This window comes from Oxyura jamaicensis, chromosome 19, assembly GCF_011077185.1.
Source record: "Oxyura jamaicensis isolate SHBP4307 breed ruddy duck chromosome 19, BPBGC_Ojam_1.0, whole genome shotgun sequence".
NCBI lineage: Eukaryota > Metazoa > Chordata > Aves > Anseriformes > Anatidae > Oxyura > Oxyura jamaicensis.
This window is the reverse complement of record NC_048911.1, coordinates 2,152,664-2,168,616: the sequence shown is the minus strand read 5'-3', so window position 1 is coordinate 2,168,616 and position 15,953 is coordinate 2,152,664. Positions and strand designations below refer to the sequence as shown.

The window sequence follows — 15,953 nt, the reverse complement described above, 5'->3', positions numbered from 1 at the left end:
TCCATCTTCAAAGAGGCTCTCCTGTAGTCTGCTGACAGCAATGGTGGTATTAGAAAACATATGGATTTGTAAAGGCATTAAACTGTCTTTAGTTCAAGGATTAGATTACAGCGTTAGAGTATGGGTCACCACGTTTTCATGCGGATCGGCTGCACTCGGCTCTGTCGGGGTGTGCTGTAGGTTAGGGAAGGGTTTGTTTGTTTATTGGAAATACCTGGCACGGTGTCCCCCTGAGCGTGGGGGGAAGGAGGCATTTCTTGTGTTGCTGCATGCTGTCCGTCCGTCTGTCCCATGTGGATGGCTGGGCTCGGTCTGGGCTGGCCGGCCTTGGAAAATGTCTCGGAGGGAGGGCAATGCCAACTGCAATGTGGAAAAACACACATTATAGAAGGACCACAGCGCTGGCTTTGAAACCTTAGGGGTTTTTCAGTCCTCCGTGCTGGACTGCTACTCAGTATGTTTTGAGCATTTGTTTGTATTATGTTTGCGTACAAAGGATGCATTTAAGCTGTACAGCTCCCCACATTTCAGAGCGCAGGGCAAACCTTCAGCTTTTACTGCATCTCTACCCACATGTCCCAAGGGTAGATTTGCCAGTGCAGGTTTGAGGTCCGCAGTGCCCTTTTCCGGGCTGGAACGGTGCTCCTGCTCCTCCTTTACGCCCTCACAAGGGGAGAGCTGGAGAGTGGAAGTGGTAATAGGCAACAAAGACCCTTCTGTTTCAGTTTTGTCTCTTCTCTCAAAAAAAAAAAAAAAAAAAAAAAAAAAAAAAAAAAAAAAAAAAAAACTTGCTGCCTGCTCAGGTTTGTGCTCTGCCCAGCTGGAACATGGGAGCTGCACTTGTGCTGCCCCATGGGGTTTGGCTCGTGCAGGTCCCTCCCAAACTATGCCTCCAACTCCTCTTGTCTTTCAAACACTGCCTTTAATCGAGAATGCTGTTCCCTAGGAGGTACAGGCTTGTCCCTGGGTAACAACCACAGCCCACTTCCATGACCTTGCTTGGAGCCCTGTGTATGCTCGTGGGGAGGTGCCGTGTCTGGTGTCTTGATTTCATTTGGGTGTCTTGACAGAACACAGCAGGTCTATGGGGACAATGCTGGTGTGTGAGCCGCTATTTAGCGTGAAGTCAGACGCGTGCTTAAGTGTTGCTTTGGGCTGGGGTGTTGATTTTGCTGCAGCTGAGTTTTTCTGTCTGCAAAATGGGTTTTATAATGCTCTCTCTCTTTGGAGATTTCTCCGCTACTTAATTAGCAATTGCAGGTTGCTCAAGTAGCAAGTGAGGAACATAAAATATCTGTGTAATTTAACTGTAAGGCCTTGAAATGCGAAATGCCAGTGCTTATATATATATGTACCAGTGGCCTGGCTACAATGCATATTTAAGTGACTGAGGGTACCTGTGTAATCATCAGCCACCTTTTAAACTAAAGGTAATTCTGCCTTAAAATTGTCGATTACAATCATTTCATTAAGCAAATCCGATGTGAAGGGTAACCCAGTTAAATTCTGATTGCTTAATTTTTCTTTATACTGTTATGATTATTAATGATGTAAAAGTTAGTGTTGCTTGGTTATGGCTTGTTTCAGATTTAAATCCCTTCTAATGCTATCTGTCTCAGCTGCGGTGTATATCAAGGCTAGCTTATGGTAATATATTTTCTTAAATCCATTGCAGAATAGGGAAGAAACTCTTGTTCTAGCTATGAGAAATGTTTAAGGATGTATTACTAACTCTGGCAGCTGTGACGGTGATAAACAAATTAGGCCTGTCATTAATGCCAGGGTCTGCTGGTGTAGTATGTCATGAAACTGGGATATCTCTATTTCTAACTGGCTATAAAAATATAAATAAATGCAGGGTTTTTTAGTCCTTGCATAACAAATATAAGAGCGAAGCTGCTTTGTGATAAGGTTTGTGTAAGCTGACGCTGAGGTCTGTGTGTTGCATGTGCCGTGTTTTTGCAGCAAAGGGCACAGAAATGAACTGAGGAGAAAGTTAGTGTGGGGAGAGGCTCCCCAGGAGCTGCAGCTGGTGCAGTCAAGGCTTTAGTTAAGGACAATATATGTGTGCAGATGCTTAAATCAATCCCTCCTTAAGACAGTACTTGAAGATGTGGTTAAAAGTCATAGCACAGTGGACTTAGAACGAGCGTATGTTTAGGTGCAGTCAGGAGCAGGATGCTATCAGCTATATCCAAAAACATGCTCTTAATGCAAGGCCTCTCAATGGTGCATTTTTAGAAAATGAATGTGTTTTGAGGGCCAGCCTGGGGGAATGGCTTGGGTTTTTTTGGCGTGTGGCTTTGCTTGGGGACGGGGTGCCACTGCTCTGTGCTGTGCAGGCGCCACCTGTCCTGCTGCACGCTGCTGCCTCCAGCACCAGCTAAACAGGTGGCAGGATGGGAAGCATTGCGCTTGGAACAGAGTTCGCTCTGCACAACAGCTCACCAGAGGCCTGTTTTGTTACAGAACATTGATTAAATAAATATTCCTATGCATACAAAAGAGGAGAAATCTGTTAGAGCACTCTGCAGTTATTTTTCCATTAATGGCGAGGAGCTCTCTCTAAGTTTCATGCCCCTTTCAATCTGTTTGCCTGTCTTCCTCCCTTCCCATCACCACAAATGCCTTCAAGTGCCTCAGTAACCTACAAGCAGCTGAGGTTCCCTCCTGTGCAGATCTGCTGGCATGTTTGCTCCAGCTCAACGTGTACTAGCAGATCCTGCTAGCCAGTGCAGGGCATAAATGACTGCTGTGTGCGAGTGGTTCTGATTAACTTGGGATTTCATGTTCAATATCAAGATTCCTTGTGCTGACAGTCATTTTATTAATTTATATAGTGGCAGTCAAAAACACAATGTTGCAATGCCAGCATCTTGCATAAGGTTGACAATTGGGGCAGAATATTTGATGTCTGAAGAATGTTTTTTTTTTTTTTCTGGTGTTTCTGTGACTCCTGATCTTTTCAAACCTTTGAGGCAAACATTGCTGCTCTGTGATCTGTGCTGTGAGCAAGGGAGGTGAGTGCATGTTTTTGGGGAAAGAACTTCTGGTTCAGACACCGGCCAAAGACAGCTCTGCTGCAGGCAGCAGGTTGAATTCAGTATGAAATGGTGGCAACTGGGAATCAATGTAGGGTAAAAAAAATACTTTAGGGGGGAAAAATAGCTTTAGTTTTTAAGTTCAGCAAATATTTATCTCAAGAAAGAAATTTTGGTTGAACAAATGTCTGGCTGCAATAAAAGTATGAGGAAATGCCGTGGCATTACTTTGGCTCTATGCAGATGTGACCGAGATCAAAATCCACTCCAAAGAAAGTAACTTGAATTTAGCTTTTTGTTTTTCAAGCAATAATCTTTCTGCTTTTGACAAAACAGAAGACGTTGTTTTTCTTGGAAAAATTTAGAGCTGTTTTTCTAGAGATGTAAATACCATCATGTATTTTTTTCATATTTAAAGACCACAAACGAATCCACCTTCTGTTATGAGCTTCCTCTAAAATTCTTGCCACTATTGGCTAGATTTGGGAGCGGGGTTGTGGAGGTGCCCCCTGGGTAGGACTGGTCTTCTGGGCACTCTGGTGAGGAGACACCTCGTCCTCTTTCCTAAGCAGTGATGCGATTGCTGTGCTTGAAATAAAGCCGTGCCAGTGTGCTCCACTCTCCCGCTGCTCTGCGTTGCTGAGGGTTAGAGAGGACTGGATCTACAAGGCTGAAGCAGCAGCCCGAAGTTTTTATCTTCTATTGATTACTGTGGGTAATTAGTTGGAAGCGACACAAACCCGAGTTTAATTCTAATTTTACATACCACCAACAAGCCAGCTGTTCTCTGTATTCTTCCATAATAATGCAATGCAATTATTTTTTTTATTTTTCAAGATGTGATTTTATGTTGTTGTGTTTTCCCACTAACCCTTTGGCACTGAGTGCTTAGAGCAAATTCATTTTTTTTTTTTCCCCGTAACATGAGAAAACCTCAAGTCCAGTGGCCAAGGGGCTGTGCTAAAGACAGCTGAGGAGGAATGTGAAGTGATGTGCAAAGAGGAAGGGCCCGGTCTGAATCTGAAAGCCACTGGGACGTGTGGAGTGATTAATGTTATCGTTGCTTCTTAGCTTCATCAAAAGGCCTCAGTGTAAGGATTTCTAAGGAATGCTGATAGTCACAAGAACCTATCAAAGGGTACGGAAAATATGAAATGAGCAAGCAGGAATGGGAGTTAATTACTGAACAGTGATTACTCGGATATAACCAATTATTGGATCATTAAATGTTTATTACCTTTTTTATGCTTCTTTCCCCCATAAGTGCAGTTTAGTCCTCACAGTATTAAAAAAGGGGTGGGTCTAATGCGTAAAAAGCCTTTTCAAAGCCTGGAATATATGAAAAGAGCATCGCATCCTAGTACCTGACAGGCTGGCCTGCTCACGCTGCTTTCCCTTGCTCTGCGTATTTGGGGTGAAGTGCTGTGAACCCTCTTTAAAGGCCATCTGATCTCATTTCTAGGAAGGAGTTAGTGATCGGAGCAGCAGGAGAGCATCTCTGTGGGACATAGCAGCAGGTCCTCTGCTCTTTGGGCAGTGACGGGGCTCAGTTTGTGCCTTGTGCTCCAATACAAGGTGGATGTGGCTTGTTTGCCCATCTCCCAGAAGCTCTTCCTCGGGCCCCCTGGTCGTCTTAGGGCTCTCAGTTCCCTGAAGCTGAAGTGAGAAGTCTTTGTTTTGCTTGGGCTTAGAGCACCCAGTTTCCATTGCAGGGCCGAAGGGCAGCTGTGTGGAAGTGAGATGTAAACCATGCCCAGGTCTTCTTCTGTTGGACATCTGCAAACTGCAAAATAGCATCTTTTCAGGCTGACTGCAGTTACTTTGAATGGCATTTGAGGTTTTAAAATGTTAAAGCAATTTTTTAAAATATAGCTATTTGTGACTTTCATAGATGATCCTTAAACATTGAGTTGTTGAAGCTTTGTATCTCAGAGGAGGAAGGGTCAGGGTAAAAATGCTCTCTCCCTGGCATCGCAGTGTTTCCCTGAGGCTGTGTGCGTGTACAGGAGTGGGGCTGCCTCTACCCCTTGCCTCTGTGTCTTTGGGGGCTGGTGGAGAGGCCCCAGGGTCAGCACTCAGTCCTGGTGGACCACAAGCCTCTGTGAATGGATTTTATACCTGTTCTGTGGGCAGAGAGCACGTGGCCCTTGTGACACCTGGTTATTTACTACAGGTCACCTATTTCTGTGGTGGTTGGGGTGTCTTGGCCTCAGCTGATGCCGTCGCCACCTCTCAGTGACTGTGGCGGAGCGCTCTCAAATACTATGGGCCTGTGCGTATGATGAAGTTCTTGTGAAGCAGGTATTTCCATGCCCTTATTTGTGAGTTTAGCATGATCAATGCTCTTATGAACTTTTTTCCTTTTTCCTGACATGACCCAACCAGCCAAATCTACTTCTTGACCTTCCCTCCCAGATGTGGTTTTCAGTTTTCACCTCTGAGGCCTAGAGTAGATAGGGACTTGCTGGGAGCACACAGCAGGACAAGTAAGGTGCTGCATGTGGCTTTGCGTTATTACTGCTGTGGAAAAGGAGGAAATGCTATTGAGCTGTGCTCCTGGGAATCCAAATTATCATCTTTGCTGCAGTGCTGTGTCAAATCTGTTGTGTGGTGCTTGGGACTTTACCCTCTTTGGAGGTACTCAGTCCTCAGCAGCTGATGGATGGGCTTATCCCTTAAATCCTTTAAAGGAGAACTTTATTCTGGAGTCTTTTCTGTATTTTTTTCTCTATTCTTTTTTTTTAGAAGAAGACAAACCATGTTTACTTTGTGAAGCAAACATTATGCGGGTCAGCTCCCTGCTGCGCATGAAGATGGGTCCATCCCCACAGCGCACGTCTGCAGTCAGAGCCTGTCAGAGATGTTTAAAGATGGGTCACTGGTGGCAGCTCGTGTTCCCACACCGGCCAAACACCATTGCTCTGAATATCCAGCAGTGTTACAGCAGCAAATTGCAGCCATAAAAAACCTCCTTTATTCTGCTTTATGCCGTGCTGGGGATGCAGGCTGGTTTGTGGGGCTCGGTGTCCCAGCTGCTCTGGCCCTCTGAGCGAGAGGTGCAGGGCCCTTGGTGCTGCTGCTTGCAGGCATGTGTGCAATTATCCCTGTTTGACAGCCTCGGTGTAAAATAGTCATAATAATAATAATGAAACGTCCCTCAGGACTTCCTCTTAATAACCGAACACAGAGCAGCAGTTGTAAGCTGTCTCTGTAATGTCACAGGCTCTCTGGGCAGAGAGGACAAGGCATGGGATCCCAGGCCTTGCCTCCTCGAGAGGTGCAGTGTGGTAGCAAGGCGTGGGAGATGAGCCAGTCCCCTGGACTGCTGCAAATGCTGGAATTCAGTAAAAGGTCAGCTAGGAGCAAGGTCAAAGCAAGCCCAATAAGCATAGCAAACAGTGAAGCTGCAAGGCGAAGATAGAGGTTAATGCGAGGGCTACTGGCATTAGTGCAGCATGTGGTCAGCTTGCTGTGAGCAGGTTCTGAACCGGGAGATAATGAGGAGGGTTTACTCTAATTCTATTATAATGTATAATTAACTAGCATAATTGATAGCAATTTTCCCTGCGTGTCTGTGTGTGTACATAGTCTCATTTTTGACTTTTGTGCAGTTCTACCATGTGCCTTGCACTGATGCAAACAGTCCGGTGGCTCCCCCGGGCCTGGCTGAGCCCATGGATGTGGAGGGGGAGGTTTCAGAGCCTCTCAAATAAGGTGAGTTACCTATTACCTAGGTGGTGCCCTGGGTTAGGTAGAGTTGCTGCTGATAAAGCAAGCAACATGCTGCCTTGAGAGCCACAGATGGAGTCAGGGTTTGCAGAGAGCGAAGGATGGGTCAGCTCCGTTTCTCCCTGGTTTGTCTGTATCTTCTATTTATGCCTGGTGCTCTGTCAAGCACAGAGCTTGAACTGAATTTTGCCTTTGCAATCATCTTTTGCACAGGATAAAGTTAATGCTTTGGGGCTATACAGAGACATAAACATGGCTGAGTTTCAAGTCCACTGGGGATTTTTGTTTTCATGGTGCACAGAGTAGGCAAACCACTGCTGGTTCCTCTGGCCTTGCTCTGCAGGACAGAGAGCAAATAAGCAAAATCTTCCCTTACCCAAAATCAACTCAAAGCCCCAGGCTGCAATACTCCGCAGGTGTGAAGTTTGGCTTTTGTTTTATTTAGACAGGTAGGGAAACCCCTGCTGTGGATGCCATACAATGACCTGACCTACCAGGTGTAAAATCAGGCAATATCCCAAGTGATGGCTGTTGCTGATGTTGTACATGCTGCTAGGTCCTTGATGCTATGTGAAAGCATCAAGATGGCAAGCTTAAATCTAAAGAAAAAAAAAAAATCTGGCCCTTGTGGTACAGCAGTATGCCCAGAGTCTTCAATTGTAAAGTTACAGAATCTGTATGACAAGTGAAAATATTGAATGATTTGTGTTGATGGTTGCTTTGCTTGTCCATTCACTTGATTTTGCAGGGTAAGGTTGAGGGCATTAATATTTACTTAATTTTTCCTTTGTTATCTGGCAATACAGTTTTCCAGTGTACATGTAAATAACTGACTTCCCCATTCTTAATCCCTTAGGGATGGGAAACCAAAAGGCCATGCTCTTGTTCGAGAGATGGGATTTAGCCTTCCAGCTCCCTTAAATGTTAGCAGGAAACATGGCTAAAGGCTCCCAAATACTGGACTGAGACTCTTCCCTTGAGATTTTAGTTTATTTGGAAATTCAATTTGTAATAATTATTTTTTAATTTCAAAGATTATGCAACACTCTAAGCCTCAGATTTTAGGTCACTCTGCCTTTTACAGCCAGATCCACCTCATCAGTGAGAAGGCTCCCAGAGGACTGCAAAAGACTCGGGCTTAGGGTTATCCATGAAAAATGTATATAATAGGTGTACAATACAACCTCCCTTAGCTTGACAACTGCAATGTGAACAGTGTTTTGGGACAATTGCATGCGCTTAGTACTTTTTTTTTTTTGCAAAATAATGTCAATTGCCATGGGCTGAATGATGCCAGGGTCTTATAAGTAAATACCTGTCAGTCCTTGTAGGTGGAACCAAGGAAAGTCAGGTGGAGAAATCAGTGAGATTGGCTTTTGTGCAGAGTTTCAGCATCTGAGGCACTGCTAAATCTAGCAAAGGATTAAGACCAAAATAATCCTGCTTGTCCAGGAAACCCGTGACAACATGAAGGTTTGAGATCGGCGTGATATGCTTTAAAACGAGTGCAATAATGCATTCAGAAATCACCAGAGATAGAAACCAATTGCTATTCATCCTACATCACATCTGAGTTTTCCTACAGTTTGTTTCCTGCTCCAGTGATAGCAGACAGCCCCTGCCACTTGAGGTCCAGCATCATTTCAGCGGCGGCTTTCACCAGAACCCATAAAAATTCATCCAAAGCCAGTGAAAATCCCTCTATTGCTCAAAATCAATTCCTCTTACCATTTGAAGAGTCTCATCCCAGACTTCAGGTGGTCTGTTCTGTTCTCCAGTGCTGTTAATATTCTGGCTGCAGAAGTTGTGTCAGAATGGGAGTGAAAGTAGGGTATCAACTGGGAGGATACAAGTGGTGGTGTGCATGTATTTTTTTTTTTTTTTTTCCTTTAAAGCAAATATCCAGATTTTACTAATCTCTGGCCATTGAATGCCTATGTGGGAAAATCCTCATCTGTAATTCTGCAGCTTGTTTCCTGTGTTTTTCAGCTATACCACAGTGTTTTGCATTGGGATGGGTTTTCTGAGCTGTGCCAAGCCATTGGAACACAGCACACAGCTCAGCACGGAGCTGCTGCAGCTTCTGCTTGTGTCTTGCTCAGGTTGTGTTCAGGGCTGCCAGAGCTGATCCTGATGCCTGCACCCAACCTCTCCTATCTCTCCTATCGCACTAAACTGCCAGCCTTGACGCTGAGGTGTGTGGGACTTGTGTTTTCTAAGCGTCCTGCAAGATGCTGAGCAGAAAGGGATGTGTGGGGACAGACTTTTCTTTCTTCAAAACCCATTTGCCCACTTGACTGGTGCAGAGGTGTGGTGGTGCATGTCTCCAGTAGGGCTGTGCCTACGGATCAGGGCTGTTGGGATTTGGGGTGAATGTGTGCCCACCTTGTCTGCAGCTGCCCATACCTGGTGTGTTTGCAAAAATAAACCAGAGCAGACAGAGTCCCTTGTGATCCCCAGGCTTCAGGGAGGACCCTGGGAACCAAGGGAGTCTCAAGGCCTTAGGGCATTGCCTCCTGCCCAGCCTCAGTGGAGGTGTGGGGCTGGCCCCACTCTTGGTGGTGATGGCACCTGCAGTGGTGAAAGACGCAGGCAGCATCAGCTCCTTCTCCACTGGGGGAGAGCTTGCTTTTCCAAAAAGCACTTGTGTTTTTAAAGTCATTTATTTTCTGTTGCACTGAGTCATTAAACATTCCTGCTTGTGTTTTGTTGGTTTTACCCTCTGTAGGAGCTGAGGGAATTTATTCAGCGTCTCATTCCGGTAATGGAGGGGGCTGAGGAGGTGCTTGACTGCCTGACTCGGCAGGCGGAGGCACGGATGTTGCTGCGTGTGACATCTTTCTAGTGAAGTGGGATGTCAAGATCTGAGATCCTTTTCCACTTAGTGTACAAGAGCATTAGAACAAAAGGAAACAAAAAGCAGCCCTGCACCAAAAAAAGAAACCAAACCCAAACCCTTCTGGCTAAAGGTGCATTTTTAATGCTGTGATCAGTTTCAGACAAATTGCATGAAACGCTTTACCTGAGTGTTAGTGGATGTGCTGGGGTCAGAGGAATTATGCTGGTTTACACCAGCCAGGCATGCGACCCTCCTGTTTTTTTTCCATTCCATCTGTGTTCACAACAGATGGTGATTATTATGTTTGCTCAGATCAATGAATATTTAAAAAAAAAAAAAAGAAAGAAAAAGAAAGACAAAATAAAATGCCCTTCAACTCAATAGAGTCACCCGAGGTTCAGTCATAGCCCCTGGGTTTTCATTTGGACAATGTTAAGTTATAGCAACTTAAATGGAATTTTTATGAGCAATTGTTTTGCTGTGAAGCAGGCTCTCCCATGGCACCAGCCCAGGCAGATATCTGCCTGTCGGACAGGATGGCTGCCCCAGCCAGCCAGCCCTGCTCTTGGGGGGCATGCTGATGGGGTGGGATGCTCGCCTGACCCTGCTTTCCTGGAGGAGTGACTTGTTCACAAAGCAATGTCTTAGAAGCATGTGAGATTGAGAAGTACATATCAAGAAATTATTTGTGATGCAATCAGAGCTGATCTGTTGGAGCCTTTCTTCCTGACTTCTTCAGTCCTGGGCTTTCCCGTGTTTGCTTTAGTTGCTGCTTTTGCCCCAGCAGAGTGTCCCCGGGCGTGAGGACATGTGGATGGATCCTCAGCACAGAGACATCTCCACATCTCCAGGGCGGTGGGGCGAGGAGTGGCCCTGTGTGCGTGCTTACTGCCCAGCAAAGGGCAGCAGGGAGGGGAGGCCGTCTGGAGGCTTAGAATTGAAGAGATTTAAAAAATAATAATAACAAACAGATCACATAAGTGCTAGAAAAAAACATGTATTACTGTCTGGGCTCTCAGCTGAGATTTTGTAGGGATTCCCTGGCTTAGAACACAGCCCCCAGACCAGGGAGTGCAGGAGGGGGCTGCTGTGCCCGTGGCCAGATGAGGTCTTTGCAGGGGGACTGGGGCTGTCGTGGGGCTGTGTGGCAAGGAGGGGCAGCAGTGCTGTGGGAACACCACCCAAGGCAGTGGGACATCAGGTGTTTCCATGCCTAGCTTGTTTGCAGCCAGCTCAGGTAGCATCTCCTTGTTTTTTTGCTGTTTTCTTTATTTATGGTGTTATTTCTTTTGTGTGTCTTTATTCAAGCCTGATTGCAGTGGCCTGTTCAGACAGCAGAACAATTTAAGGTTGTCTTTGGCAGAGGCTGAAGGCTGTCTCCTGCTATAGGTGGCCTGCTTTGTCCTCTCCTGGCACAAAAGATGAATGTTCTTGGGATTATGGTATGGAGGAGCAGAAAGGAAACAAGACGTGTTGGGAGATGGGGTATGGGATGAGACCAACCGTTACTGACTCATCTAGTAGGCTTTTTTCCTCTGCACTATGGTTGATGGGATTGCTGGAAGTTCTGTAACTTTGTCCTAAAATACGCAAGATGCAACCAATGCAAATGATTGCACAGCTCAGAAAGCAGAAAGTCCCTGTTCCTTTGACAGTGTCTGTTAGCTATTTAATATTTTTAAAGTGTACTTTAAATTGCACCCAAGCCAGTGTGTGAGCTGCCGCAGAGATGACAGCATGCAGAAAGGCATGCCGTTTGTCGATGGACGCAGTCCACGCGCTCCTCTTCATGTGCTGATGGGGCAGTCCTTGCCTCAGTTAGCCAGACCCCTCCTGGGCTTCAGAGGTGGTTTAAAAACGTTCAGCTTGGAGCCGTGGGAATCCCACAGGGCTGGGTGTAGGGGAGGAACAGAAACAGCCGCATGTTTGCCAACCCGTGCCTTTTTGTTTGGAGAAACAAGTTTAGGTTCCCGAGCCACGTGAGGAATCGCTCGTGTTAGTTCCCTGCGTTCTCACTGACTACTGAAAGTGGTGTTCTGCTCGCAGCAGCACGTTTTTAATGGGGACTAGCTTTTACTTTTGTATTTTTGGAAATTACTGGAATCAGCTGTCCTCCTGGGGAAGCTGTTGCATCCTACTGAAATAGAACATCGTGCCTTCAGGGGTGCGTGGTATTTCATAATACATCCCTATATTGTGCATTAAATGATAAAGCACTGTAATAAAATATGCCCGGAGAGTTCTTATCTATTTTATGCCCTGTAACATTTTTCTATTTGCATGAAGCATTAAGGTCTACTAAGAAAAAGAATGGAGCAGATCAGACAGCGGGAGGATGGGCTTGTGGGGATGGGAGGAGCACAGCTGAGAAGGAGGCTGTTGAAAGATGAATCTTGTACAAAGTCAGGAGCCCGTCTTTTACTTTCAGGGGACGATGGTTGTGTGAACCTTGCACGGTCCTATTCATGGATTAAGAGCTGTAAGAGGCTTGTGCTTCTAGAGGCCCAAGTTCAGGTACGGTCATTTCATAAGTGAAAAGCAGTCAGTGCTATGGACAGGGTCAGTGGTGAGTAATGGCCGTGTCACAACGGGACCCTGCTCTTCCTTTAACTGGGGACCTCTGGTCAGGAGGGGTCTGGGAGTGTATTTCAGAGCTGGAACAGATTTTGCAAGGTGCAGATGTGGAGCTTACGAGAGCTCAATTTAGAAGCAACAGTGCTGCCTGTGACTTGAAGCTTCTAGTCATCGTGACTGATTTTCCTGAAAGCTGAAGTGTATTCAGTTAAAATGACATAATTTCAGGTCTTTTGGCATATGTAAAAGATGCTCCTGCTTCTCTTTCATCTACTTTCCTCCTAGCTTTTTTTTTTTTCCAATTTTCAACTCATTCCCGTAGTTTCATCTTCACTTTCATAGCTTCATCTTGAGGGCATGTAAAGCTGAATGTTGTTGTTATTGTTAGGACACTCTTTAGCTGATTCTTCTTCTTCTTTTTAGTTCTGAGGTTTGCATCCTGAGCCAGACACTTAGTGCCAGCAGTCACCCAGTTTTGGGATGTCCCTTGAGCCTGTTGCAGATGCCGAGTAACAAATCATTATGCTGCCTCTTAGTGCTTCGGCACCAGTGTCGTACCCCGGGGTGCCCAAGGGTCCCGCAGGGATGTGTGCCCCCTGCCTTGCTCCATCCCCCTGAGTGCTGCAGGCAGAGGAAGGGCATTCCCTGCCCTGATGCACATCTTCCCCACGGCCCTTTCCCCTTCCTTCCCCTGAGGACAGTCCTAGGGAAACACCAGGGCTCAAGAGCATTTGCAGCATTCACGGAGCATCGGGCATCATTGAGCGGAAATAGAGAACGAAACATTGTTAAGTCAGTGCACACCTGCATGGATTGCTGTGTTTTAAATGTTGCGCCCCTGCACCGCAAGAGGTACAGCGATGGGCTGCGGGGAGGGTGGTCAGAGGGAGAATACCTCCAGTGGAAGGGCTGGGTGAACAGAGAAGGGTTCTTCGGTGAAGGAAAGGGATGATTAAGCAGGAATGTGATGAGCACTGATACAGGCATGAGTAAGGTAGATGGAGAGTGACTGTTCAAGCGCTTCTTCATACGAGACCTGGTGCTGGCAGAGAAGTGAGGAGGCTCAGTGCAGGCAGGAGGAGATATTTCTTCTGTGAGCGGCAGTGAGCTGTGGAGCACATCGCTGTGGGGTGCATGCGAAAAGCTGCTGTGGCTTCAGAAATCTGCAGGAAGAATTTGTGGAAGAAACCTGGATGAAGGCTGCTGAAGAGCAGAGCTTGGGGAATCCTGAGTGGCAACTTCTGCAGGTGTCTGATTCCTCTGAGTAGCCTCGTTATGCGCTGAGCTTGCTTTGGCCTTCCGTAGCCTGTCAGCAGGGGCTGGTGGTGGAGTGCTTGCCTTTCTGAGGAGACGGTGGGTGACAGCATACGGCACGCTGGCCTTGAGCCCTCCTGCTCTTCCCGAGCCACACCACCAAGGAGGGAAGAACGGTGGTCTGTGAAGCTGCATTGGACTGAATTCTGTATAGTTTTGGTTTTGTCTGGTTGAAAGCTTCTTTAGGACGTGAGGAATTTCAGAGAGCCTGCCACTGGTTTTCTGCAAGCAAGCAGTGGTGTTCTTTGTCTCCCTCACCACAAATTGTCACGTTACTGAAATGGAAGGCTTTCTCCTGCTGTGGCTGAAAACAGGGAGCTCTCTGGCAATTATCCATCTTGTTCAGATTTTCTTGTTCTTCCAACTCATTTAAATGATATTTCTTTTCCTTTTCTGTAGCCTCGATGCCTCTCTGCAGCCTGATTCCCCTCTTACACTGGTCTAAATTGCAGAAACCTTATTAAAATCAAAGTATTTAAATGAGGCGAGGTACAAGGAGAACTGAGAGCCTTCACTGGAAGAAGCATACGTTGTTGTTTCATTGCTCTGGGGCCCTGGAGGAGCACAGTTCATCTAGCAGCGGGCTCAATAAAGATGCAAATTTTATACCTTCATCTGCTGTTAACATCAAAAAAGATACAGGGTTTGTAGGAGGACAGTGACTTGGTTATAGCATGAGCTCGTTGGTTGTTGTTCCTGTCACCCTGGTCCTTGCAGGTGTAGCTGTGAGTGACCCCTTCTTTGCTGGGTGTTGGAGGTGTAGGCTGTCGCTGGCCCTTACAGGACAAGAGGTGGCTTTGGCACCGAGATAACTCATACGCAGCCTGGTATGGGCTTTTTTACTTCCCTGGAAAGAAAGGACCCTTCTCCCTCTTTCTCTAATGAAAAAGAATGAAGGAAAAAAAAAAGAGACAAAGCCAATATATTACACAGTGCCTTCTACCTGCAGTTTCCCAATTACCTAATTATGACACAAATTTGCACGCACACGCACACATGGGCTTTTTTTTAAAGCAGACTGTTGCTATTCCCTTTCTGTACAAGGTTTTTAGTCACTGTACATCTTGTGTCTTTAAATAATGTATTAGGAACATTTTCGAGTCTGTAAGTGCTTTTTTAATGAGAGTGTGAAGATTTTAATGGGACTAGATTGCCTTTCATGACATTTCAGAGTGACTTAATTGTAACAATGTTGAGAGGCTGTATTTTAAAGTTTGCTAAGTATGTCTGGTGCGGATTGTAGTCAAATGCTTTAAAGACAGAATGGCTGATGAGATCAGATATAGCTTCCCTTTTTTTTAGTGTCAGCTTTGTTAAAGAGCAGGGTTTGCGAAGTTGATGCAGAAGTCTGAGCTCGGAAGAAAAAAGGTTTTTAAGGTCTAAACGAGTGGTGGATCAGCCGTTCTGTTTACTCCTGTTCTCGGTAATTTTCAAGGATTGTTTCCTGGAGTGCTGTGCTTGTGCTTGGTGCTCCTGCAGTCATTGACAGAGCTGTGTAGTGTAAGTTTTTTTTTTTTTTTTTTTTTAAAGCAGCAGCTGGGTTTGATACAGGATTCAGCAACAGGTTAATTTTTGTCTGTGTAAGTGTTAGGGACTGCTTCAGGCTGGCTTTTAATTTGTGGCCAAAGGGCAGGTGGAGGAGTTTGCATCTGTCTCCACCAAAATGTGGGCTCAGTGCTGGTTCTCTCCCCATCCCCTCAAAGCCAGTGCAGCTCCCTGGAATAAGGAAAGAAGAAAGCCCGAAGCAACCAGTGCATAACCTATATACACATGTATGTATCTGTGTGTGTGCTGCTGTTGGTATACAAACACCAAGGAAAAAAGAGTATTAGTCTGCTGCAATGTGAAAGAGCTCGTACCTATTTGCATTTCTTTGGTCTTTTCTGCCTGAAGACTTAATGGTATTGGCGGAGCATAAATGAAACAACCGAGAGCCCTGCGGTGGGGCAGGGCAGCCCGGCACCCTGGGTGCGAGGTGGCTCACTCCAGGTCACCTGTGGCACAGCCCCGTGGGGCTCCAAGGGGTCAGGCAGTGACAGAACTTGTGCTGGGGGAAAACAAAATGAATCCGAGTTAGCACCAACCTACACCCAAAGCAATTTCCTGAGCACAGGTTTAATTCTCATCTAAGACAAAGAAAAAGTAGTATTCAAGCATTTTGAGGGAATTTCAGAGTTAAACCTGGTGTTTCCCATGAATGCAACAGGGAGCAGAGTTGGAATGATTCAGTCGATTTGCATGTGGAGTTGTTAGTGTGTGCCAGTGGTAATTTCACTTGACTTGCCCAGTGCTTGTTGCTGTCTCATGTGCCTTGGGGTGGGGTTGGGGAACACCTGGTATTTGGCAATATGCACCAGGCCAGAAGCTTATGGTCATTTTACCTGAATATAAAGCCCTGGAAATCGATGAAGCTCCCTCGTGTTGCTGAGCTGAGCACCTGGCTTCTTGCATCCATC

At 46.0% G+C, this 15,953-nt stretch overlaps 1 protein-coding gene across 6 annotated transcripts in view; it reads left to right on the top strand.

Moving 5' to 3' along the window:
- Positions 1-15,953, top strand: part of AUTS2 (activator of transcription and developmental regulator AUTS2) — a 759,649-nt gene that overhangs the window by 12,527 nt on the left and 731,169 nt on the right. Inside the window, exon 1 of one of the 6 annotated variants that reach the window (XM_035343093.1) lies at positions 11,944-12,123. The exons of the other annotated variants lie outside the window; for them this stretch is intronic. Within the exon in view, the coding sequence (XP_035198984.1) occupies positions 11,959-12,123 (165 nt within the window). The 5' untranslated portion in view covers positions 11,944-11,958. Of the gene's footprint in view, positions 1-11,943; positions 12,124-15,953 lie in introns of those variants that run through there. 6 annotated transcript variants of the gene reach the window in all.